The following is a 27,832-nucleotide window of genomic DNA, read 5'->3' as shown; positions in this document are numbered from 1 at the left end:
CAACCAGTGCTTAACAACAGAAAGAATATGCCTGAATCCCAGCTCAGTCACCTTAAGAAGTTGTCAGGTTTCCCTAACATTGTGTGGAGTCATTAAAAATGCCGTCAAATAGCTGGAGAATTTGTCCTTTTGGTGCTTTGGGCCTAAGTGGCTCATTTCCAGAAAGACTAGCTACTACTGCCTACCTGAGTCATATCGACTTCAATGTCAACTTGTCCCAGTACTTCAGGTTCTTGTTTGAACAGATTTCAGATCAACACGCACACCCAGACATGATTCCAAGCCAGCATATCTGGGTATCTGAATACTTTGTTGTCTTACGGCCCACTAAATAAATTCTTAAGCAACTGATGGTATTTCTTGACCTCCATCAAACACATTTAACCGACTATGGTTTGGTTTTGTAAGATTAAGTGCCAAAAGTTTGAGAAGTGCTCAGGAGGAAGGGTTTGCACTCTGAATCTTAGCTAAGAGCAAACTGATTTTTCTAGTGATTTCAGAAATGTCCATACTTAACAGTCATGTCAGTAGAAAACACAGATGTTTAAAGTTCTGCTTTAAAGATACAATAAAGGTAAATATAAATACAATAAGATGGTATTATTGTTTTCAGTTGATTCCTGTTACAGGGCAGTTTTATTGCTCCTTTCCTCTGCTGTTGCTTGTTCTTACAGGCTTGTAGGAAAGCTCATAAGAAGTTTTCCCCCACCCGTTTTTCACAGCAGATCCATGCTTGTGTATACAATCTCCATTTTCAAAGCTGAAACCTGTGTTTGCTAGCAGAGGGGCTACCGTTTCCTAACACCACGTAAGCCTGCAAGCTCTCCAACAGCAGCTCCCATAGACACACGCAGAACCTGCAGTTTGCAAAGCTGGGGAATGAAAGTCTGTCCTAACATGTATTAGGCTGTTTCCTATAAAAAGGCAAACGGAAGATTCTACTTGTAGAAACAATCAACATATGTTAAAATACAGTAACAGCTTATTTCTGAAAGGATAAATACACTACTATAATTCCACATTTTACTTTTACATTAAAAAAAATTAAGAATTGAAATTTGAGTAACTATTCCAATAATAAGCACAACACACTGGATACAGTTAAAACTTCAACCCCTGGAAGAGATACAGTGGGCTGATTATGCATTTAATCCAGAAACCCCCAATTCCCATACTAAAAACGAGGAGATAAGCATAACTGCCTGGAAAAAAAGGGAAATGGATTAGCAAGCGTGAGCAGACATGACTGAGAGTTCTCTCACAATCCCTAGATTTTGTGCCTATGTGAATTTAAATCTGCACCTGTTTTAATTACACATAAGAGAAGTCATTGTTCCAATGATGTTAGAATACTGATGCAATTTCAGCGATATATACTGACATTAGTCCTGTCCAGACCAGCCTGTAGCAAACGATGATGTGTCATCAACATTCATAGCATGGTAATGTTACCTAAGAAGCCAGCCTCTGCTAGGACAGCCTTTAGAGGACACCTACCCAAGTGTCACATCAAGCATATCCCTGTGGTCACTACATGGAGATTATACGGAGTGGCACTGTATATCATGAACTCCTCTCTACCAACACAGAGAATGTATTTTAAATCAGGTCCATAAAATTATGTTCCTTGATATTTATTTGACTGACCATTTAATGTAATTTAAAAAAAGCTATGAAAAGACTTACAAGAATCTTCTAAAAAGTCAAATCCTCTCACTCTATCAGAGGCTGGGGATCCCCCCAGTAAGTCATTAGACATTTTGAAATGAAAGGTAAAATGCCTACATAACATGAGGTGGCTTCCAGAAGTTCAAAGAAGTCTGTACTGAGCACCCAAGCACTTCATCAACTGAAAAATTAAAGCACTTCTGTGGATGCTTAAATGAGAGTTTAGGAGGCCAGTGCCAAGATTCCTGATCCAAGGCAACAGAACAGAGTAGACATTAGGAAAAACAAGGTTAGCTTAAAAAGCAAAACAGTACAAAATAAACAAAGACCACAACAACATTAAACCAACTGCACTTCACAGCTTACGTCTTGAAACTCTCTTTCAGGAGTGGGTATTAATCTCCCTCAAGATCAGGACAGAGCTAAATGAATTAGACTTCACTGCCTGTGTGGGATTTCGGACAAAAACACCTCCAGATTTCAGTACCACATAAGAGACAATAATTAAGCAAAAGACCAATGAAACAACAATAGCCATACAGTCAGCGTCACTCAATTCACAAAGCAACAGCACCTGTAAGATACTTCAGGCAGCAGCTGAACACAGCCTGCTACCTCAGCGCACTCACAGCAGCAGTGCTCCTCTGTTATCAGCAGGTTAACCACCAGTTACCAGCCCGGCAAAAGGTTTTCTTGCTACTAAAGAAATTACTGGGCCTAGACCTAAATTTCACCCTGATTATTATATTCCAAGCACTAGATGGATTTGACTTGTTTGTATTTCAGAAGAAATGCAAGTCTTATTTAAAATATCTATAGTCAAGCAATACTCTCGCCAATGTGAGACATTCACCAATACAATTTTTCAAAATCCTACTACGCACACAGATAGCTATTTCACATTTCCTTGAAAGAAATAACCCTGAACTTGTGTGCTTGCTTACTGTTGGAAGAACAAATAAGAACACAGCTAAACAGAATAAGGTATGTATTGACCTCACTAATGTTTTCAAACATATCACACAAACAATACATAAAACATTTTCCTCAAACATATGCTATACACAAGACTTAAATTTGAAGCAAGGTAAGCAGGTTGTTGGTGTTTTTCTCCCTCTTTCAATCGAACAGAACCTATGTTTAGAATAAAAGATTGGAAGACCATCACAGTAAGGTAACTGGTACTGGACTGTGTTTAAGACAAGAACAAACCTGGAGCAAACCAGGTGAAATTACTGTCTTGTTTCATCAAATCCTTTTATTTGCTTCTCTTTTGAAAGTCTCAGGATGACTCATATAATCATTAAAACGTTCACAATGTTAGAAGCTCTTAATATTCAAGGAGCCAAGACTTGTACAGATTTTTTAGTAAGGTATTTTTTATGTATACGTTCATTTATTTGTACTCCTACAAATATTCTACACATTTCTATGTTAAGTATAAAATAATGCTCTATTTACATAACCACAATCATGTTAACATCAAAATCGTTTACTGCCAACCAACCAAACTTCCCGTGACATTGTACTATCCTTCAAGCAAAATAGTAACTGACAGATCATACTTAAATGACAACTTTTTTTTTTTAAGTGAGAAAAATACTCTTTTTGTTCTTTCCAAAATGTGAATTACTGTATGTATTTTCACATCTAGTCTGTAGTAACATTTTGGATATGGAAATGATCATTTCTCTGTGTAAACATGCACCACCCCCACGTGGCCAACATGCACCCATGCCGATGTGACTGTCTCAAGCATCTTCAAAGATGCAGTTGTTTCAGAAAGGAAGGGTATGGTAACTTGAAACAGATCAATCTTCAACATCGCTTTATTATGTGGCGTAAAATTGACATATTCAGACTTGAACATGTATTTAAATCTACACATAGTTAAGTTATCCAACTACAGACTGTGACATACAGAATTGTACTAACAAAATGTTAGCAGTGTCTGAAGGATCATATATTCCAAGCCGACCGAATTTAGAAGATAAATCACATGCAGTGCAAACATATCTACTGAAATAAAAATATTGAGAATAATTTAATTTAGAAGGATCTTATCCTTAACAGGGTTGTTAATGCTGAAGTCCTCAACAGACTCATTTGCATTCTAGGGTATATTACATGCCTGTTAGAACGAAAAGACCCTGCTTTTTCATTGTTGTTCAAAAAAAAATACAGAAAGGAAAACATTGAGGTCAAAGACTCCAACTACAAAATACTGTATTTTATGAGAAAAAATCCTGTGGTACTGTATACTTAACAGGTACAGGTTAGAGACTGCTAAGCAGATAACCATGTACCCTGGCAATTCACGTACTTAGTTTTGTAGGGTGTTTTTTCTACTTTTTAAAATATAGGAGCTCTTTATGCTGTTATTCCATAAAATTCATACTTACCTTGGCAGACTCTGCATCACACGGTACATAAAGCGTGCACGATACAGAGCACCTACTTAAAGAAACACACTCACCAATACATATTGTAAACTTATTCAAATGTTAAAACAGAAGCTGTGTTGTCTATGAGCAATTTTTTCTAGGTGTGCTTTTCCTAAGGTGGTATTGCTTACATTTTAAGCTTATAGGCATTTGTGAGAAAGATGAGTCCCATCAAATCTACTAGGCCATAAAAACTGACCTACTTTTGGCCTCAAAAAAAAAAAAAAAAAAATCAAACAAAACAGCAGAAAACAAACCAAAAACTATTACTGGCCTTCCCTTCTTTTACCTCAAAGTAACAACACAAGTATCAGTTTCAGATTAGACTGTTTCACTTGCCATAATGAAAAGCAGAACAGTTTCAAGTTTCATTTCAGATTAGTATCCTTCACTGAGAATTTTCATGCCACCTCCACTAAATGCTTCAGTGAAAGAAAGCTGAGTTCAGCTGACAAAAGCTTTCAGGCTCTTCAATAATTTAAAATATTAAAAAAAAATTATGGACCAGATAATTCCACAATTCCTCTGCATGCTTAGCTGTAGCCTTCATAATCCTTATTTGAAAGAACTGAAGCCCAAGGTAAATAGCTACAGGATATTAATAGAGTAAGCAAGACAGCAAAGATAACTTTAAACGGATTACTTCTTACAGCTATTATGTATTATCAAGAAAAACAGCTGAAGAGTAGCTGCTTAGTTTCCCAAATTAGTCTTGACTTTTTTATTTTTCTGTGTGCAATCTCATCCCTAGTCCGAAAAAGAAAGAGCTTCCTCCGCCATCCTAGTATGATCTCTACAGACCAGTATACTGCCACATATATTCAACTCACATGCAACTTTTACATCAATACCTGTAAAAACAAACAAACAAACAAAAAAAAGCACCTCTGCCTCTTTGGTCAGGTCATGCAAATAGGTGGATACAAACCTAGAGAAAACACCGGGCTGCCCCATTCCTTGTTTCATCTTCACTCCAAGAAATTAACATGTATTAATTACGCAGCACAAAGGCTAGATAATACTTCTCATATTTCACCAAAATATCTTCAGCAGTTTTAAAACTGTAGTAGATAAGGCAAATTTAAATAAAGCTGTTCACATTAAGCATTTTTCCACCTATCACTTGCATCCATGCTAAAGATCCTTGCCCTACCTAAGTCTGCATTTAAGTCAGTTGTTGTAGCCCTACTATACCTAATAAAAAATTCTCCATACTGCTTAAGCTTTATAATAGTCTCAGGCATTTCACTATCCTTGGAATTTTTAAAAAGCACCAACAAAGGTAAAAGACAAAGGACATTGTAACCAAAATAATTCAAGTTAACTGTATATGGTCACATATCTCCAGAAGTGAATTGTCATTTCCACAAGCATTTCAATGTTTCATGTGTTGCAATTAACATTTCTTTCTAAAAGCTCAAGATTAACTCAGAAAATCCTTTTTATTTCAAATCACAGAAGACGAGTCAACTTAAAAAAGTTGTACATACCTTAGGTTCTAAGAAGTACCCTTTAAAATACCGATACTTAACGGGAACTCCTCTAATAAGCTCTACAGTAGCTTTCCATAATTCACTGTGGAAAGAAAACAATTTCAAGAATTTGATCTCAAATTTTCTGAAGTTTTATCCAAAGTTCTAAATACTATTTTAGCTTAAGAGCTCTACTGTCATCTAAAAATACAAACAAAACAACTAAATGGTTTATTAAGAGAGACACAAACCACATTTGTTTGGATTATCATTTTGCTATCTGAGTACATTTGTCTTTTCTCACTTTTTTGTTGCTTTCCTTTTTCTTTTTTTTTTCCTTAAGTCAGTACAATAAGCTATCCTAGAAATATAAGCATAACAGTTAAACAAATACTGTGGCATTTCTTGCAACTTTTGATGACAAAACTGAGTTTGCACCACGGTATTCAAAACAGTAGATGAGGCTCAACACATTTTACAGGTTATTTCATATTATGATTTAGTATCAAACTTAATTGGTTTAGCCATTCTCTGTCAATGCTTCAGCCATTCCCTACCAATGTTGAAGTGGTGACTGAGCTGTTAAAAAAGACACAAGGGTAGCCAAGCATGCAAAAAGCACAATAAATCCTTAGAACGGAAACTGTGCTTTCTAATCTACAGATCCGAAGAGCTCTCATCTTCCTTTATCTGGTAGGGAAAACACGATGAAATTCAGGGATTCATCCAAGATGAGCAAGCCACCGGCAGAACTACAGATACATCCTTTGAGCCCTATTTCCTGCATCATACAGATGAATAATGATAGGTACGGCACCATTTTAAGAAAATACTGTATCCCTCTGCCACGTTTAGACTGTTTTTGTATACACTCATCTTCATATAAATACAAAACACTTAAGACTTTTAATACAACTCTTGTTTTAAAATAATCTCATCTCTTTATAGGCACTCTAAGAGCTTGTACAGGTTAGGAAGTAAACACTATAAACATCTCCCATAACTTCCTGTATGCTCCACTGCAGGAGTGAAAGTGATCCTTAGCAGCCTCTTATTTCAAGTGTCTACGACTGTACTTCTGAAATATGCCACGACAATGGTAGAAACATCATTCATAACTAGAAAACATACTCAAGTTAAACATTACCTTAGACACATTCCTAAGCATTCAAAGTGTTCAAGGGCAACACAAAAAATTCTGGAGAGTTTTACAAATAGCACATATAGCCTAATAATTTAGGAACTAAGAGCCAGAACAAATTTGCTGCTGCAGAACTGCAGTTACTTCTAAGGAAAAACAAACTAATGAACAAAAAAACCCACCGCAACAAAAAACCTTACCAATCATCAGTTTGGAGGACTACTGCAGCTTGTGGATTCCAGTTTCCCAAAGCACTGCAGCTCCCACATATTGCAAATACTTCTCCTAATAAAAACAGAACAAACAGGAAAAAAGAAGACATAATTACTCAAGCCTATACGGAATTACTAAATGCAGTCTACGTGGTCAAACCTTCAAATAATTTGAACACATACACAGTGTCACCCATCCCAACTCCCTCTTTTTGGTTGAAAAAGGTATTTTTCCCCACCCAAAATTAAAAGTGTTGTGTTTACCACCAAAGATCTCTCAGAGAGGCACTAGTAACAAGCCAAACCCCTAAAAAGGTTGGCTTCCAAATCCTCCTAGAGGTACACTGTCTGAAAAAAAAATATATTGGAAATAGAAGGCAAATTTTTACTGTAAAATTCTTATTGTCAAGATAAAACATTTTTTTCATACATATGTGTGTGTGCAAGTCCATACGCAAGTACTAACGTACAAGTCAAAAAAAGTAATTTTCTAAGATTCACACAAATAATCTAGAAGTACAGGCAAAACAGGAGGTTGATAGCATCATTCCCAAAAGAACCTTCAGCTTTGTTCCTGTGAGAAATAAAATCAATTTAGCTGCTACTCTTTCATTTTTTAACTGCAAATAAAAACATACGGTTGTCACACAAAAAGCATTGCATACTGTCTACCATAATGCATGCGCACAGTAAAAAAAAAAAAAAAAACAACAAATCAATAGCATAAAAACACTTAACTCTGGGAAATGCAAGAGTTGAAGTTATCCTTGCTTTTCAACATAAAACCAATACACAATTAAAACAACAACAATAAATACAACTGGAAAGGATAAATTAGTATTTTGCTTTCCACAGCAATTTTAGAATAATTTTAGAAGCAAGAAAAAAAATCTATTACAGGAGGAGGAAGTATGAAGCTGTTATGCTTATTCATCATCTGCTTAACCTTTTAGTCTTTCTATGCAAAATAGAAGAACTACCAAAGCGCTAGAGCCACTTCTCAAAAAAATGTATTAACAAGAACATGTACTGAAATGAACTTCATTATCTAAATGGCACGTATAAATGTGATATTTCAAACAAAGTAACCCTTACACCACAACAGGCATGAGGACATCCAGCTGAAGTTAAAGTAATCCCTTAAGGTTATTTTAAGGTTAGGGGTGGTGGTTCCTGATGAACAGAAACAGCAGGGATCAAACTGATAGCTGAGAAGTCTCGGAGAAACAAGTATCAGTCTTGACAAAGCAAGAGGCAAACATCTGATGATGATTTCCTGTTCTCATACTGGGAAAGCAGTAGTAAAGTGGTGGGGGTACAATAATCTCAATCTTAAAATACAAAGCGCAAGATGTATATTACGAAGACACTACCTTTTACTACGCTAAATATCACAGCTGGTACTTCAAGACTGAAACACGACCTTCGAGGATGTACTTAGGCCTCTAAAAGAGAGTCCATTCTTTCCAACTATACAGGTTCACCTAATAAAAAACACCACCAGGTTTATTTATGAAAAAGAGCACTGCAGACATACAAATGTGAGGAATTAAGATTAATTCCTTGTTTTTAAACTAAAAAAAAAAGTGAAATAATTTGAGACCTAAACTATTCCCCCCCCCAAAAAATCTTGTATTCCAACTCATTAAAAAAAATCCAGGCTTTTGCATGCTTGCTGTAAGTATACAAAAGCTGATTTTTTTTGTCTGTGCAGTACGAATACATTTATTGTGGAAGTTACTGCACACAACTGCCAGTCAAGAGTTTTACCCTTTCCACCCTACTGGGGCACATGACTGTTTTTTTTGCAGGGAAAGATGAAGGAGGAAGGGAAGACCACTTGAATACCACACATCTGCTGACTGATGATATTAAACAGGAGAGAAAATTCTTTTAATATTCCTTTAAAATGGCAGCATTTAGTTCATCTTTGTGTAAATGCCAGGCAATCCCTGAAGAGCAATCTAAAAAAAACACCCACCACCACCAAACAAACAAAAAAGTGTGAACGTATGGTGAAGACTTATCACTCCGCAAGGTACAACACACAAAAGTCAACATTTGAACAGGATGCACAGTCAACTCCTAAACTCACTTCACATCATGTGGTTGAATTGGGATTTATGAAATGCTGTTTACGGAAAAGCACAAGAGAAATGCATAAAGGGGAACTGTCTTCCCCAAGGCAATTCTAAACTCAGTAGGCTTGTTTTTGTTGTTTATTTCTCTCTTAGCTAATCTTCAATCCCCTAACCATCTCTTGGTACAGCGCTGTGCCCTGATGAATACCTACACGAGTCACAGCCAGTAACCAGTGACAATTTCCCTTCTGCTAAGATGAGACAAAAACGAAGTCCTCCATGTCATGAGTTTCTGCCAACGTGTAGGCTTCACTGCCAATGTTAACTCCAGAAGTAGTCTAGCTAGAGGGAGCGAGTCGAAGCTCCATTCCTCTGCTGCGGATGCCCTTCCACCCTGTAGCTGAAATCACTGACATCAGTAGGAAATTCAAGTGATGAGGGACACAGCACCTGAGCATCCAAGGTGAGAACTCACTCCTGTCTCACCAACTCCTCACCAAGGTGATCTGACAGAGTGTGGTGTTTTAAATACTTGTTGCCATTCACAGAACTGCTGACAGCTCTAGAAACCCAGAGCTGCTTCTCTCCTTCTCTCCTTTCATGAGGCTGCATCTCAGCGCCCTCCTACCTGGTCAAAACCAAGCACATCAACACTGTCATAAGCAGAAGCAACCTCTCATCACCTCTTAATGCTATCCAAATGGCATCTCCAAGCAATTCTTTGTAACCAGCCACTGGGGCAGGATCTACTTCTTCCTGATGCTATTTGTTGTTGCAGATCTCATCAGTAAAAGAAAGTTACATAGCCAAAGTCAATTTCGCTAGTGACAGCACCATCACAACAGTGGAAACAACACTGCAAACAGGACACAAAAAGCATGACCTGCAACACTGCACTGGTTAGCTACACTAGTGCTTTATAGCCTCATAGGATCTGGAGTTCTATTCATTTTTTATTTTGAAGTTTTCTCCAAAATTCTGTAAAAACATTGCTCCTTACCAAAGGCTCCATGTCCATATTGTGTGTCAAAGTTCAGTTCCCAAACTCTCAACACAGAAGTCTAACATGTCTAACAATTTTGACAGATGTCAAAACTTTTCTAATGTTTTAATCTTTTCTTCCCCCCCCAACTACAACAGTTGTGCCAGCTGGTATTTGTCTGTAACAGGAATTTGTATTCGCCAATCTGTACACAATTTCACATTTAGCTGCTTCTGTTAACTGCCATTTTTGTTGTTAGCTTCCTTCAGAGTTCCTAAAGATGAAGTTCAAAGTAACATGCACAATTTAATACCACTGTATCTTGGTGTTACACATGATCTGACAATTTGTATTCCTCAGTTAGATTACAAAAGTGATTTTACACACTTTTGCCACACAGCTTTCATAAACAAGTTGTATTTTTAGCAGTAAGTATTACATCAGGCTCGCTACAGAAACAAAGCTTACACAATCCTGTTCTTTGAGCACATACAACACTAATAACATTTAAATTAATTTGATGCTGAAGGTCAAGATTCCAATGTGTTAATGTCAACAGATACATGGGTAAAAAGGGAGGTATACACGGGAGCTACTGAATGAGAAACCTGCTCTGAAGAGCTGAGAAAGGATCATTTTTTCAATCCTAAACCCACTTCGAACACGTCATTACTCAAACAGGGACCACGGGATGTTTCAGTTCTTAACCACTGGAGGATACCTGCATGATTGCTGCACTGTCTTTTAGATGCTTACGACAAAACATTTTTGACTGAAATACTTCATTAATTGGATTGAATTCACTCATCACTTGTCTCAAGAAATTAATGTTTCTACCTGTTTTAACAAAAGAAAAAGGAAATTTTATGCTATGCTTAACCTTGTGTCTGATGAAAGATATGGGGAAATGCTATTTAAAGCTGTAAGAGTAGTGACTGAAAAGGAACAAAGAATCATTTCTGAAACATGCTCCAAAACCAGAAGCAACAAACTCCTCAGCCAAGCAGCATGTTTTTTCCTTCTCCACTCCAGCTAGTTAACTAGTTTCCCACAACATTCTCCTCAAGAAACTGGCTGCTTGTGGCTTGGACTGGGGTATGCTTCGTTGGGTTAAAAACTGGCTGGATAGCCGGGCCCAAAGGGTTGTGGTGAATGGAGGCAAATCCAGTTGGAGGCCGGTCACTAGTGGTGTCCCCCAGGGCTCAGTACTGGGGCCAGTCCTCTTCAATATCTTTATCGATGACCTGGATGAGGGGATCGAGTGCACCCTCAGTAAGTTTGCAGATGACACCAAGTTAGGTGCGTGTGTCGATCTGCTCGAGGGCAGGAAGGCTCTGCAGGAGGATCTGGATAGGCTGGAACGATGGGCTGAGGCCAACTGCATGAAGTTCAACAAGGCCAAGTGCTGGGTCCTGCACCTGGGACGTAACAACCCCAAGCAACGCTACAGGCTGGGAGATGAGTGGCTGGAAAGCTGCCTGGCGGAGAGGGACCTGGGAGTACTGGTTGATAGTCAGCTGAATATGAGCCAGCAGTGTGCCCAGGTGGCCAAGAAGGCCAACAGCATCCTGGCTTGCATAAGAAGCAGTGTGGCCAGCAGGGCTAGGGAAGCGATTGTCCCCCTGTACTCGGCTCTGGTGAGGCCGCACCTCGAGTACTGTGTTCAGTTTTGGGCCCCTCGCTACAAGAAGGACATGGACGTGCTCGAGCGAGTCCAGAGAAGGGCAACGAGGCTGGCGAGGGGTCTGGAGAACAAGTCTTACGAGGAGCGGCTGAGGGAGCTGGGCTTGTTCAGCCTGGAGAAGAGGAGGCTCAGGGGCGACCTCATCGCTCTCTACAGGTACCTTAAAGGAGGCTGTAGCGAGGTGGGGGTTGGTCTGTTCTCCCACGTGCCTGGTGACAGGATGAGGGGGAATGGGCGAAAGTTGCGCCAGGGTAGGTTTAGGTTGGATGTTAGGAAGTACTTCTTTACTGAAAGGGTTGTTAGGCACTGGAATGGTCTGCCCAGGGAAGCGGTTGAGTCACCATCCCTGGAGGTCTTTAAAAGACGTTTAGATGTTGAGCTTAGCGATATGGTTTAGTGGGGGACTTGTTAGTGTTAGGGCAGAGGTTGGACTAGGTGATCTTGGAGGTCTCTTCCAACCTAGACGATTCTGTGATTCTCACTCATCAGCTCAAGGGGCCAATGCTGGGCTTCTTCAGAATCCACGGTTATTTTGCACATTAGGGAATCTCTTTGTCATGATAACTGGGGACAAATGAAATTTTATTGCTTCGTATTATCTATGTACAGTTGAATTACTGTCTTCAAATCAAGAAGGTTTCTATTTAAGACTCAAATTATGAATTAGACAGTTATTACACCACCACTGGTGGCCCAGAGACCTTGTAATCTCTGCAGAATATTATGTGCGGATAATGACTTACTGTTGTGGTAGTGTGCATTTTAAATAACTTCTTCTTCTATACCTTACATGCTGTTATGACTTCTAGTTGCTAGATTACAATAGTTAAAATCAACAAAATATGGAACATTAAGAGGATGTAACAGAAGTAGGCAGGCAGGTGATACAAGGGAAGATCTGATGTGGGGTTGATAAATGCAAGGCAATACAACAAGTGGAAGAATCTGAGCTATTTACACATCTCAGAAGATTGTGAAATTACTTTACCCATGCAGAACTAATTTTTCCTCATGGTAACATAAAGCAAAGAGTGACAACATGTTAATGCATATATAATAAACACTCATCAAAAAATGAAATATTTTAATTCCCCTATTCAAGGTAGGTATGCGCTGGGTTTGTCTAGCACTCATTCCCCATTTCTAAAGAGCATAGCTGAAACAGGAAACAGAGGAAAACTAAAACAATAGTATAGAAATATTTCTGTACTCTGAAGGACTAAAACATTTCTGAACTCAGACTGGTTTTCAGTAACATAAATACAATGGATGTTAGAGGGCTTTATAAGGTGAACAGTAAATAAAAGAGCAAACTTTATCCTTTTCCAGAAGTCAGGGAAATTCACCGAAAACAACAGGAAGTAATTGTGAATTATGAGTTATGAAAAATGAGTTATTCTATATATTAAACAAGGATTTGCTTAACAGAACTTCCTACAACAGATTGCTATCGAGACATTAAGTTTATCAATTTATTTCTAATGGGCATTTACAGAAATGAAAATCTCTGCGATAACATTCGGCAAAAATACGCTATCACTGTCAAAATCTCATGGTCCAGGATGCAGGGTAACAGCTATACGAAAAGAAATTATGACCAAGTGACACTGTTCTTATCACCTGAGTAATTACTTATTTCTATCTGATGTATTTCAAAACAGTAGTGAATTAGGCCACATGTTCTTTCTGCTGCCAACTCCCAGTAGAGATCATATCTTACTACAAAGAATTTTCAACAGGGACACACGAAGTATAGAAAAAACAGAACAAACGTGTCACTACATGCCTCTTACAGTCCAGAATGTAAATACTCCCTCTCATTGAATAAGAAGCCAGTAGAGAACACTAATTTTAAAGCAGTCATAATTATTTCAGTGAGCAATAAAACGGGTAGCGCACTATGAAATCGTTTGGATTTCTATGTCAATTTTTTTCTTAATGTATTTTACAATGACTTATTTTGATAATTGAACTGGCATGTTCCTTTACCACTGAAAAAAAAAAAAAAACAGGTAAGACAACTTTTGAACATTTTTCTGATCAGTTTTCTTCTAGATCTACCATACAAGAAGAAAAGCTTGATTTGGGTACCTGGTGCTGATGGTCCTCTTACTTCAAAAGTGACTTGAGATGAGGTCATATTTGCAGAACTTTTGTCTTAGGAAAGCTGAAATCTCCTACAGTGGGGGAAAAAAAAGAACAACTACATTTCAGGAATGATACATTATTTCTTTTGCTGTCCTAAGGAAGAAGAAACATGAATCTCAACCACTTATATGGAAGCATGCCAACTAGTGGCATTGCCATTTGAGTGAGCAGTAAAAACAGCAAGCTCTTCAAAATCAGCAGCAGCCACAGAAAATAGCATCCAGCTGTAGAAAACGCTGTTGCAAGACTGGAACAAGAAAGAGACAACTGAAAAACAGCATATGCAACTACCCACATCACGCAGCATTCAGTCTTGGGACTCAATTTTATTTATTTTTTATTTTTTTAAAAAAACAAACCTCTGTTATGACTAACTTTGATCCCAAAGTTTTACTGTAAGACATTTAAAAAGGGCTTTGGCAGCCCATAACTTCTGGCTGTCTCCCTGTGCTATTCTTCAGCATCCTCCTGAAAACAACACACGAAGAGTTTTGCAGATGAGCACTCCTACCTGGAAGGAAAAAGGGAAGGAACCCATGAGAGATGACAGCTCTCTGCTGTCACAGTCAGAGGACTGCCCATCACTTTGGGCTCCACGCTCCTACCAAGGCTTCCAGCCTTTCACCTGGAAGAGCAGCAAGCAGAAACACCAAGCAGCCTGATCTTCAAGTCACCAAAGCAGGAAGGGACTGCCAGTAGACTGTAGCCAGGGCAGTTGTTGGAGGACTGACTGACTGACCCCGCCTCAATTTTTTACCCTCCTCCAATACACAATAATTTCACAGGAAAAAAAGCCACCAGAATCCTACCCTATTAACATAAAATATCCTTTAATATTATTTATGAAGGTAGTAGTCCTATCGAAGTCTGGGCATTTCCAGACTAACTGTAATCACCCAAGTATGTTCCTCTTGATACAGGTTGCAAAACAGTTGGTCATACTAATTATATGCAGGATTAACTTTGCAACGCTCTCAACTAATCCATTTCTTTATAGCACTGTTTGTTTTCCTCCCGTTCATCCAAGCAAGCGGAATGTTTATACTACTATTATTTTTGAACAGGACAAAAGCAGGACAAATTCAGCACTAGCTCTACTGCAAGCCTTTGCCTTCAAAGGGCACACTGTAGATCAACAGAAGTTAAAAAAAGCCCTGAAAACATGAAAAGCTGAAGAAAGTCAGCTGGTAGGAAAACACACATAATCCTCACTGATCCCAAGTAATCAGAAAGTTAGCTGTGGTCTGAAGCTTGAACATCTAAAGTTTTCCCTGCAGATCTTCTACACTTCTAATCCTTTTTTCATTATTGCCACCCCTACATTCCTTTCTCTCCTCCCTTATTTCTCTCCCACCACGTCAAGGGAGATGACTCTTTAGCAGCAAAAGAAGAGAAAGAAAAGAGTAGCAATGTAGGTATTTCTGGTCATATATCCTCATTCTGCATGTAAGCTTCAAAAGTAACACTGCTGTAAACAAAAAAAAGAAAAGTCCTGATGCTAGAAATAAATACACCTAATAAGCATAAATTCCATAAAGGGCACACATCCTTTACAAACTTTGTCGTGTCGTTGTCATTAGGCGGTCTGTACATTAGCAGGGACACACTCTAGTATTTGTTTAGCAGCTATTTATAGACACGGGAAGGTTAAAATGCAGCACATTTCAATGCCAAAAATAAAAGCACAGTTTCGAAATTGTTTCAATATGACACCAAAACTTCACTTTGAAGCAGAAAATACAAATGACTATTGTGTATTTGTAGTGACACCCAACAGCTCACGGCCCTGGCTGGGTTTGCTGATTGTTTTTGCTTGGACACCCTTTAACTGGGAAGGCAGAAGAGCCGAAGGAGGCAGAAGTGACTTAGCAAAGGCTACAAAGCAGGTAGATAGCAGCTGAAGCCTGAACCCAGTTCCCCAAAGCAAGAACAAATTTTCACCATGTACAAAAAATCTATTACCAAAGGCTCATGCAACACAACAAAATTAACCTCGATGAAAAACAGCATGACTATCCTACTCCAAATTAACTACCTACCCATCCATTCCTAGAGAAAATCTGAAACCCTGTCATTAAATCTATAAGGTCCTCTACTTCACGTTGCAAGTATTCTGTGCACCTACTTGTGGGATATAGCCTACATTTGTGGGCTTTTCCAAACTGACAAAGAACATTATTTTTCTATGCAACAGTAGCTAATTGTAAGGAATTTTAATGAACTCACTTTGAAAAGTTTTCAAAATTCTGCTCAAAAAATCTTTTGTCTTGAAGACCTTCTCAACCTGCCCAAGGTATCAGAAGAAGGAAAATTCTAGTTCACACCACTAAACTCAGGCATGATTTCTAGCAGACCTGCAGCTACACGTATTGTACTTACATTCATGTTTAGGTCTGAAGTGCTACCTCCTTTTAAGTAAGTATCTCCTCTAGCAGAGCGGTCTGTGCAAACATACAGTAAAGAAGAAATAATGTCTGTCCACCCAGCAACTGTATTTCAGCAGAGATCTGCTTTTTGTTAATGAATCAAAGCTACATTGTTATCATGCACCTACAAATCATTCTGCACTTTAACGTGATACAAAAAATGCTTTATTTAGTTTCTAAAAAGCACAGAAGTTTAACTGTCCAGGTCCTGACTGCTCCTGAGGAGACAGAGGTTAATTCCCAGAAGGAAACCCTAGACTCAACATTAAAACCCTCTGACCAGTAGGTGTCAGCCGATGTTTTAAGCTGTATGTTCCCTCAGGCTTTCAGTACCTCACCTTTGGTGAGGCAGAATAACAAAATCCTCTACTCCCCACACCTGTACAGGCAGACTGCTGGGGAGAACACAGAGCTCAGCGGTCATTACTGACTGTCCCGGGGAAATGCACTACCTTAGAACAGCTTTGGGGAAAAGTGTTGTGCATTTCCTAATCAGCAAAGATTAACAAATTCAGTTGAGCAGATTCATCAACTTGTGCAACAACCGTTTTTAAACAACCTCTGGGTTCAAAAGCTTTCCAGCTGCATTCACATCTGCTGCAGCTATGCGTGACTAAACGTGAGCTTGTGGTGCAAAGAGCTGCCCCCCAGCTTACGTCCCGCTTCCCCCCGGGTCAGCTTTTATTGGTACTGCAACTAAACCCTTGTGCAAGCAAGCAATGACCACTTGAATCTGACATCTCCCCATGGGATACACAAATCTTACCCAGTACACATTCACACAGCACTACCAGCACTTCACTTTGGGGGAAAACAAAAAACAAACAAACAAACAAAAAAAAAACCACAAGTGTTTCTCTCCCTAGAGATTCTTGCTTCTCCAACAGAAACAAGTTCATTTCCCCTCCACGCCACAGTCACTCTCGCACGCTCTGCCCTTACCTTTTACAGCCTCTGGAGGCTTCCCGAGGAGACGGTGCCTGCACAGCAGCAGCGCCCTGACTGAGCCCGGGGGCAGTGCTGCCCTGCCTTCTCAAGCCGGACTCGGAGAACCCTGCCCATCAGCCAGCCTCGCCGTGCACAACGCGCTGGCGGCAGGGCTTCAGGGCAGGGGCAAGTCAGCAGCTGAGAGGGCAGGGTCACATGCAGCCTTGGTTCCCTTGCTACCAGGCAGAGCTCTCCTCAGGAGGGGAAGCACCGTATTGCAGTTTCGGAAAACCACTGGCTTGCCTTCATACACCCATAAGAAAAGCAACCAGAACTTTTAAGCACAGTAACCTGCACGCTGAAGAATAGAGAAACAGTTCTAATACGTCCTGTAAGCCTTTCCTTCACCAATTTTCTCCTCCGCATGGACACCTGAAGGAGTCCAAGAGCGACAGGAGGCAACATACTTCCCCAAGTAACAGTCTCTCCTCTCCTCATTCTAGGAAGGCACCTCCAGAAGATGCAGACAAACAGCCATGTCATGTGCCCCTAAAGGCACTCGGAAGAAGAGAAAAGACAACATTTAACACTCTCCTTCTGGCATAACAGAGTCACCTTTTAACATATCAAAATATCACAGCTTTTTTTTTTTTTTTTTGAGGTAGCAAAGATTACAGAGGTCATCCTGGATAGGGAAGACCACGATAATTCTTTTTGCTGTAGTCAAAATATACCAGAACATGGACTCGATTAATTCCAAGCTTGGAGTTAACTTGAACCTTCTGACTTACGGGTCAGCATTTCAGGCTTATATAATAAACACCAAGTCATCTGGGACAATCCTGGAATATAATACCATAGCCTACAAACACTGAACACATTTTAGCCTCAGAGAGTATCAGACTTACAAGTCCAGAGGCCTCTAAGTTTCTTTCTTTTTCTTTTCTTTTTTTTTTTTTTTTTGTATAAACAGGCAACTTTCAGAAGTAGGCAGGAAACATTTTAGGCAACTGTACTAAGACAGAACTCCATGAACCGCTGACTTTTTCAGCTGTGAGATGTCTGTAAGGACTGCAAGGTTGTTGGTGGAGTGTATGTATATATACACACACACACACACATATATATGTATAGCAGGAAACTACGTACTGACATCTAATGGGGGGGGGGGCCGAGAGGGGAAACAAACAGACCAACCCTCAGGAAATTCTTCATTAGCTTTCTAAAGAGGGGGAACAAAGGTAAGATTGCTGTATTGAAAATAGTAAGACTTCAGAAAAAAGATTAAGACTAAAGGAAAAGCAAAATACTGCCTTTTCAGTACATCCAGCTTTGTAAACTCTGTTGTCTCTACGTGACATCTAATGGACTGTGAACTAAACCAACTTCATTTTAAGCTCCTAGAAGCTAGATGACCCAGGCTGTGAGAGGTTTGAGCCCTCTGCAGTGACTTTATCCATTAAGGATAATCTATATTTGGCAAACTAACACTGAGAAAGCCAAAGAGAAGCAGGCTTATGCTGAAAGACACTCTGGGACACCTCGTCCCCACTTGCCTGCCCAAACCCTAAGCGGTGAACTACTGGCAGAAACGTCTGACGTAAAGCCACCATCCTGCAACTCTCCCAAATAACGTCACATTTAAGGATGACCCACGTTGAGTCACCTTCCCTGGAGGTCTTCAAGGAACGTGCACGTTTTAGTGGTGGACTTCAGCGCTAGGTTAAATGCTGGAGTAGATGATCTTAGAGGTCTTCTCCAACCTGAATTATTCTGTGATGACTGGGTAAGACAAAACATAATCTTTTTCCCCCATGAGGATAAAACACAGCTTACCGAAGTAGCTTTTTAATGTGTTATTTTTTAAAAAAATATATCCAGCTATCTAAATTTATAGATAGGTATTTAATGGGATTTTTCAAAGGTGTTTAGACAGAAAACTTAATTAAAATTAGCAAGCTAAGTACCTCGGTACCAGATAATCACATAATGTACTTTAATACCTTCAATCATCTGGTCCTTAATGTAAGAATATTTTTAACCACTGTATTACTGAATTTGCTTAGATATCTGTAGGAAAATAACAGCCAATCTGTGCGCAGGCAGGCTCCTTCATACCGTTACCACATATTTCATCACCAGTCCAGTGCAGAGTACTGCAGTACTGCAAAAAGTAAACACATGCTCAATTATTTCAAAATATCGCTACTCTCTTGCATACATAGATCAAAAGAGCAAGATCTGGAAGGCTGCGGTATCTTTGCTTCTATGTTCCTTGCTTTAAGCAGGCATTCTCCACCTTAAAAGTACATACTGGCGAGACTTATCAGCCCCAAGCAGAGGTCCAGCTCCAGCCTGAAGCGGGGGAAAGGTGCTGCAATCCCAGCCAAGCCGTTCGACAGCTAGGAACGTGCGGTGGCAGGAGTGGGGCCAACGCAGGGCACTGCAGCCCTGAACCTCCCTCCCGTGGGAAGCCTGCGTTTGAACGCTACCAGGCACTGCGGGGGAAAGCACTGCACTTACGTGCTGCCTTCCTCCAAGCTGTGCCGTGCGCGGCAAGAGAAAATCCAGCGCCTGTCAGAGCTGGTGCTATGCTCAGCACCACAGAAATAGGAGCCTAGCCAAAGAAAACTACTGTTTTAAGACACACTTTTGTCATTTTTACTCACAGTATTAGACTATCAACCAACCCATGCTACTTCAGACTGTACTTTTAATATTTAAATGATAACTATTCAAACCTGATTAAACCTGTAATATATAAAAAAGATTTTGTTGCTTGTTGTTGCTCCTTAGAAGGAATCACAACATTATAAAACACATCTAAAGTACCAAATTATTGTAACTCAATTACATACCTGGTTAGCAACACCTGTGTTTTAGAGCAACGTCAGAGGACACTCCGAATTGTCAGGACACTGTCTGGCAACCGGAGGAGAATTTTTAGAAACAGTATTACAGCATCGCCTCCCTCATTTCCAGCTGAGCCACCAGGCTGATCTTCCGCCCCCAACCCCCCTCCCCTCACCCTGACTGCACTGGAAAGGACAGCCACAAAGTCAGCAGCTCGCTCCTGCTGCATTGCAGCATTAGCACCGGACAGAAAACAAACTGGCACATGAGATTCGGACACGCTGCTCTGGTCCAAAGGCAGGAATGTTACCAACATGCCTCCTTCTCAACGTCAGCAAAGCCTGAGTGCTGCTTCCGAAATGAAACAGTGTCACTTTTGTTTACAGTAATAGTGAAATATCTTGAAGATGCTAATTTCAGTATCTAGTTAGCCAGCTGCTTACAAGGCCAAGCCAGCTCTGGGAATCAAACACAAGATCCTTCACTGGCATGCTGGGTGACCAAAAAATATCTGCTTGGTTCTAAGCAACAAAAACTTGAAGGTTTGCAGCATTTCTCCAATTCCTGTGCAGGCAGCACGGACAAGAGTCTGTGTTGCCTCAGCTGTGTTAGGGCAGTTTTCACACAAAGTTCTTGAAAAAAAGACAGGAAATGGGTTGGGGTGCATTCGCAAGAACACCAAAACAGCCTCCGCTGGATTTATTTCTTCGGCGAAACGTTCATTACGAACACGCGACTGACAAGGGCTCAACCACACGAAACAGAATATAAAAAAAAATAAATAGAAAAATAGAACTTGACGATTCCCTATAGTTACGCACAGCGTAGAAGAGACACTGTGCTTTAGGAACCAGCTCTGAGGGCGCTGCCCCCCCCCCCCCAGTCACCTCAGCGCCAACCGCCGCCAACGGCCGCTCTCGCTGGGAGGGGGGTGGGGGGGGGGCGCGCGCGGCCGCCGACCGGTTCCAGCCGCCCCCGGCCGAAGCGGGCCGGGGAGGGAGGGGCGGGGGGATGCGGCCCCACGTGACGGCCCCTCCCGTCCCCGAGGCCCCGCCTCTCTCCGGAGGCAGCCAATGAGAGCCCGCGAGGGGAGGGGAGGGCAGCGGAGTTTCCTCGAAAGCTCTGCGGAGAGGGCGTGGCCTCCAGATGAGGCGTGGCTTTGCGTGAATAGGCGTGGTCCGAGAGGAGGGGCGTGGCCATGCCTAAGGAGGGGGCGTGCCCTGGCCTGAGGGAAGGGGCGGCTGCGGGGGGCAGGGGGTGCAAAGGGCCCCGCGCCTCCCCTCGGCCGGGCACCGCCAGCCCCCGCCCCGGGACCTCCGAGGCCCAACTGCTCCCCTCCCGGTCCCCTCCCGTAGCGGACTGACCTGCCCCGGGCTCCGCTCCCGGCTTTCCGGCCCCTTTGTGCGGCGCCGCCTGCGCTCCCTGCCCCTCCTCCCGCCGCCGGGAGCCGCCGCCGCCGCCGCCGCCGCCCGGGGCCGCCTGACAGAGCGGGTGGGGGAAGGGGGGGGGGGGGGGGGGGGGGGGGGGGGGGCGCGGCGCGGCGGCCACCGGCTCCCAGCTGCCCCCGGCCGAACCGGGCCGGGGAATGAGGGGCGGGGCGGGGCGGCCCCTTGTGACGTCACCGCGACGGCGCGTCACTCGCCGGTGGCTTCGGCCCCGCCCCCTCCGCTCGCGGCAGCCAATAGGAAGCTGGGCTTCTGCCTCGACAGCGATGGAGCCGCGAGGGGGTGTGGCCACACTTGGAGGGCGTGGTCAACACGAAGGGGGCGTGGCCTACCCGAGGGCCGTGGTCAGCTAGGGTGGCCAGGTCTACCTGGGGTGGCCAAGTCTACCCGGGGGCCGTGGCCATGCGGTCCGTTTCCCTCAGGGGACCGAGGGCGGGAAGCGGCTCTGTCGCTGAGGCGAGGCGAGGCCGGCCTGGCTTCCATCTTGTTGCCCGCCCCTCTTGGTCCCCTTTAGGCAGGGTTGGGGCTCTGGTAGCCAGCCTGCCGGCATGAAGGCTGCCCAGGGAATGGGGATTCCCATTTTCCTGTAGCTGCTGTGGGGATTTGATCTCTTAGGCAAGCCACACTGGCGGTTTTTGGAGCACAAGCACCACACAGCAGTCATTTTCCTGAGGAGAGCCTTGGTCTTGGTGGATCTGACCATGGCTGCAGCCTCCCACACCACAGAAACACAGGGCGGCAGCGCTCGTGTTCCCCTGCCCACCCTTGATTCCCCCGCTGTCCTGCAGGCACTGCTTTGTCCTCCGCACAGGACCAATTCCCCCCATTGCACAAGCAAAGGAGCTGTCATGGCACAGCTGAAAACATGCCTCTGCAGCAACAGCGGGAAAGCGAAATGGTGTGGGAGTGCCCATACTGGAATTTTGGGACCGCGGGCAGAGCTTAAGCGTGTTTCTTGTGTCTGGTTCAGGGCAGCTGAGATGCCTGCATGAGGAGAATAAACCTGCAGGGCTTCGCTGCCCTAAAAGGCAGTGTTGTGTTCTGCACTATCACCTCATGGCCTACCTGAGACCTGATTTTTTTTCCGAGAAAAGGATTATCCTATTGGAATTTACTCAATAAAGTATTGAAAAAAGAATTTCCTCTGCGTTTTTGAGGGAGCTTGCAATCAGTTTCGTAGCAGAGCTATGGAGCTGTGATAGCATGGCCAGCCCTGTCACTCTCACAATAATAAACTTGCATAAATAGTTTGTTAGGGAACTTGCTTCTGCTTTATACAACTTGTGTCAGATGACAAAGACGCTGCAGTTTGAGTATACCGTGAAACCACTTATCCTCTGTCTTGCATTAGGAGCTAGCGCCGTAATAGGTATGCTGCTCTGTGCTGACCTTCTAGCTGCTCTTTAAATAAATATATGGCTCTTTTCCACTCATTCATTCCCTGCAAATCCAGACATGTTTCTGAGCAATTTGTGGCGTACACCTAGATGTTGCAGGGAAAATTAATATCAGATGTTACTTACCAGTAAAGTGTGTAATATTTCCAAGTTGTTGAGATCTTCATGTGACTATTGCACAATCGGAGTACCTTGCTTAAATGAGGAACGGCAGGAGGAGGTTAGCTGTAAATGGATAGGATGGCTGAAATCAGTTTGTGCCAAAGCCAAAGGGAGAGGAGGAATTCATCTGGGTAAGGAGGATAGAGGTTTGCTGAAGTGTTTGTTGGAAAGTGAGGTTCTTGTTAAACGTGAATATGAACTACTGTAGTTACAAACCCTACTGTAGTTACAAATGGTAATTAAGTAAACATTAGGAACCATCACTTCTATGGCTGTAATCAACACTGGGCTGAAGAAAGAGGGAAGGAAGAAACTATAGAGAAAATACTATTTAGAAAAGTAATTACCTTCTTGATGTATTTTTTTTTCTTGCCCATTTTTAAGATTTATTACTTCAAGTAATTTGTTTCAAAGTGGGGAGAGAAATGAATACTTTCAAGCATGCTTGGGTGAGTTACATTTTTCAAAAGTAGGCCTTTGATATGGTGCCAGCATCACGCTAAAAAATTGTACCATTAAATTTTTGTTATAACTAGAGGTGCAACATTTGGCCTCTTTCAGCTCTAGTATGTACTCAAAAAAACCACCTGTATCCTGTCAAAACTATTATTGCATTTCCTACAATAGTTTAATATGGCCAAAAATTGAAATTTAAGCCTTAAATGTATTCAAAAAATACGTATTCATTTTATTAAAGATTCTACATCTCCCTCCTTATTCGCTAAGTTATGAGAAACTAATACAATCTGCTCAGTGGAAATGCTTAGAGAATTATTTTTTTTCTCTCCTTATAAGGTTTCAGTTAGAGGCTGACATTCTTTCAACCAAACCATTTTTTATTTCTTCAGGTATCTTCAATAATTTATATTTCTTCATTTGTAAAGACTGCTAATAGGAATTTCTTTGGTGCATTAAGAGAATCAGCTGATTCCAAACAGCAGGATTTGTCAGGCAACTTTCAAGCACTACTTTTCTTTCTAATGGTGACTTGAGTTTGTCAAAATCTAAGATGATGTTCTCTGTTTTGTAATCAATAGGCTTTTCAAAGGGAAGACTTTTTTTTTTTTTTTGCTTTATGACTCATTTCTCTGAACAATTAATGTTACCATGATTGCATCAGTAGGTTTGAGGTCATCTACTCTCTTTGCCTCAACTTGTGTGATCCCTATCTTGCCTTGTTCTGAAGCCTTTCGCTGATGTATAATTTTCAGTAACTTTATTCCTATAAATAATACCACTGCACTACTTCTTAGCCTTACCAAACCAAACCAACTAATTAAGAATAACGATTAAGCTTGTGCTCAGTGTAAATTAGAGCAAGTAGGGAGAGGGTGGGATGGGAAATATTGCTATGTCTAGGCTTAACTTGAAAAAAAAAATCTACATTAATTAAGTTTGCCTGCGTACATTTTATTTTTTTGTCCCTCCTTGAGGAGCTGCTGCAATATGGTTGGGTCAGATAAGGTCATACGTGCCTGCCATGTCACAGCAAGCAAGTCTCAGCTGTTCCTTATGATAATATAAAACTGAAATGTAATTAGAGCACATAGATGAGTTTATAGAACTTTTCTTAAGCATCTGTCCAAAAAAAATAAGATTGGTGCTCTGCTTTTCTTGTTTACATAACAATAAAATGAAAACAAAGGAAATGGGGTTTAATATCATACAGCCTTAGATGAATTGAGTTGCTGTTTGCAAAAAGTCCCAAGGCGATCCAGAAAGACATGGCTCCAAGATCTGCTTCAAGTGTGCAAACACAAGCTGTCTATTCACGTGTGAGCAATGAAAAGCTCGTCTCCCCTTTTCCACTAGAGTAATTTAAGAGTTACTCGGAGAAGTTGGCCACCACTGTCTGGCAAGCTGCTGTCTTTGTTCCTGCGACTATCAAACCTGTACTGAAAAGGCACTAGGGAAATGCCTCTGAGGTTTTCTGTCCACTTCTGTAGCCCATGTAATATTTTCTTCAGCTGCCAGAATTAAAGATTCAACCTACAAATCAAGCTTAATTTCAAACTATAAGCAGTTATGATTCGACGTTCACAGTCTTTCTACATGCTCCCTCCTCTCTTCACAGTTTGCATTAGCAATTCCACTGCCACCAGTGCTTGCAGCTGATGAAAGCTGTGCGTATTGTGATGAATTGCAGTCCTTATCGTACTCTACTTGATTTTCTGCAGTTGTCCTTGCTCTGATGGGATATTGTGAATAAAAAAAGCTTGTAAAATTATGCAAATTTATGCACAGCACCCAGTTAGAAAGGATGCTATTTTTTTAATCGTTTTGTAGAATCACTTATTCTTGAAAATGCACTTCTGACTTTTTCTCTGTCACTGAGAATATTGCTGTATCATTATCTCGTGGAATTTGGACAACTTACAGACCCTGCAGAAAAGTGATGCTATGAGACTGGAAGGTATGAAGCAAGCATAAAAAATTCAAGACAGTAGAACTGCTGTCAGCATGGCAAAAGCCTCCTACTCTCATGGAGAATGATGAGGAAGGATTAATAGAAAAGTGTCTGTTGTACAATGGCATTTTCTATGTAATATATGCTATAATACTGCATAATATCGTTTGCTCTGTGGACAAATTAGCAGCTGGGGAACATAGAAACACATCAGAGAAGTGGGTGATAAGAATTAAGAAAGAAAATAATAATAATAAAAAAACTTCTTTTAAATGGATGCAATGGGGAAACCTAGAAGGTAAGTCAAAGGTGTGGAGGGAGTGGAGGAATGCTGCTGTAGATGTGCAGGAGCACATTTAATAACAACACCCTTAGGTGGTTACTGTTCACGATTAGCAAATTCGTGACATGAAAAAGAATAGTTACAGATATCCTGCTTTCTCCTGCAGAAGATTCAGTCATTTGCAAATTATGTTCATTTTCATGTAACATTGTCTACAACTGGTGTCAGATTATACAACAGAAAATTAACCCCTCAAAACCCGCATGCTAATACAAGGTTGCAGAAATGAGATTTTGATTGAAAAGAAGACATTGTAATCTAGTCTTCAAGGTGCCTAAGAACGATTTGCTTCTTGATCTAAGCTTTTTGATAGTTGCTGAAATGAAACACGTAAGTTTTATGGTGAAGCATTTAAACGAAGAACTGAAGTATCACACCATCAAAGCACCACATCTAAACTGGCCCAAAGTGACTACTAATACGATAGTTTTTTGTTTATAAAAATGAATATATAATGAGTTATCTAGTAAGTTTTATATATAAATTTAACTTTATATATATACACACATGTATATGTGGTATTGTGTAACTCCCAGCTCTGTCTGCATGCCAGCTACAAGCCACTCTTCAGCCACTTGTATGAACCTTCCTGTGTTCCTCCAGCCTCCATCTGGTTGTCTCTGAAGTTACAACCAAGAGCTCCCACGCTCCTTTTGCCAGCAGCACCCATTTCACCGTGTCGGAGACAAACATGCCCAGCAAATGAAGAACAATGGCAGTTGTGGAATATGACACTGATAGTGTTAGGTTTTTTTGCTTTGCTTTGGTTTTATCTCAAGAACAGGGAGGAACACCTGCCCTAATGCAAGGAGAGAGTGGTTTCCTGTGACAGCAGGCACGTATGACTCTGTTGTGGTTCAAAATCCGCTTTCAAAGGTCGTGTTTGCGTTTTACATGAAATGTGTGACTGAATTTTATGCTTTGCCAGGTAACAATAGTAGTGATGCAAGTGCTTCCTTTGGACTCTGCAGGTCAGGGCTAGTGATAATGCTGGGCAGCAGTGTGCTGGTGCCCCGTGCCCCTCAGGGGTGAAGGATACTGGTGCTCCCAGTGCCCGTGTGAACAGCAAGGGGGCCAACAGGGGCAGAAACGTGCCACTTACGTATTGTCTGCTGGAGCTCTACTTCCAGACTGAATGTTTCTTCAAGTAGGCCTTTCATGAAGGTACTTACATAAAGAAAGTAAGTGGGGGACCTCAAATTCAACAGGGGCAAAAGTTAGCTTTTCCTGTCCTCTTATGCTTTTGTTCCCTCTCCATCCATGACAGAAATACATGTTTAAGTTTCAGTCTTAAGTTTCAGTCATTGGCATGACATTCTGTAAAAGCACAGCATTAAAAATGTCTAGAATTAAGACTTTCAAAGCCGACAAGATACAAACCAAGAAAGCCTTTGGAGCAATTCTCACTCTTACTATGCTCGCTGGGAAGAAGTAACAACTCCCACCTCCCAACTTCTGCAGATACGTATGAATGTATGTAGCTGTAAAGATGACAACATCCCTTGTTTTGCAAAGCCAGACTGACCTGCAACTGGGCTGTTGCTCCAGCTGTGTCTGACAGTTCTCCCCAGTGTGTGTGCTCACGTAAAGCTGCTCCCAAGCTCGCCATTCACATTTTTGTGAAAGCTTTAAAAATTAAGAGCAACCACAATGAAGATGTAAGATCAGTGATTAAAAGTGACATGCTGTACAGCTGAACAATGCATAGCCTTGGTGTAACAGCAGCAGAAACTGGTTTATCAGGTTCACCCCAGACACATAAAGGATAGGTAGTCCTTTAAACAGTACAAAATCTGTTGGGATATGGGCTGGTTTTCTCACCAAACAAAAGAGTACCAGGACGAGTAAAACAAAAGCTGTGAAATCTGGGCTGCAGCTGGTACTAGGCAGTGGGATCTCAAGAGTGAGCTTGTTGGTTGGGTGTGAGCACCCTTTTCTGAGAATCATGGACAAGGGCTGGAAATATCCCTGGCTGCTCTCGGCTGTGAAACCACAAGAGGCCGAGGTGTGCCCGAGGACTGGCCGTATCCCTGGCCTGTG

At 41.5% G+C, this 27,832-nt stretch overlaps 1 protein-coding gene across 7 annotated transcripts in view; it reads right to left on the bottom strand.

The window, feature by feature from the left end:
- Window positions 1–21,557, bottom strand: part of GPCPD1 (glycerophosphocholine phosphodiesterase 1) — a 45,538-nt gene extending 23,981 nt beyond the window's left edge. The window contains exons 1-6 of one of the 7 annotated variants that reach the window (XM_066995493.1): window positions 21,403–21,527; window positions 20,044–20,107; window positions 19,189–19,349; window positions 13,776–13,861; window positions 6,926–7,010; window positions 5,603–5,687 (exon numbers count right to left, since the gene is read on the bottom strand). In XM_066995493.1, the coding sequence (XP_066851594.1) occupies window positions 5,603–5,687; window positions 6,926–7,010; window positions 13,776–13,824 (219 nt within the window). In that variant the 5' untranslated portion in view covers window positions 13,825–13,861; window positions 19,189–19,349; window positions 20,044–20,107; window positions 21,403–21,527. Of the gene's footprint in view, window positions 1–5,602; window positions 5,688–6,925; window positions 7,011–13,775; window positions 13,862–17,200; window positions 19,099–19,188; window positions 19,902–20,043; window positions 20,108–21,402 lie in introns of those variants that run through there. The other 6 variants (XM_066995492.1, XM_066995494.1, XM_066995491.1 and 3 more) reach the window with 6 other exon arrangements.
- Window positions 21,558–27,832: the final 6,275 nt, after the last annotated feature.

The sequence above is a fragment of the Anser cygnoides genome, chromosome 3, assembly GCF_040182565.1.
Source record: "Anser cygnoides isolate HZ-2024a breed goose chromosome 3, Taihu_goose_T2T_genome, whole genome shotgun sequence".
In the NCBI taxonomy this organism is placed as follows: domain Eukaryota; kingdom Metazoa; phylum Chordata; class Aves; order Anseriformes; family Anatidae; genus Anser; species Anser cygnoides.
This window is presented reverse-complemented; position numbering and strand designations above follow the sequence as displayed.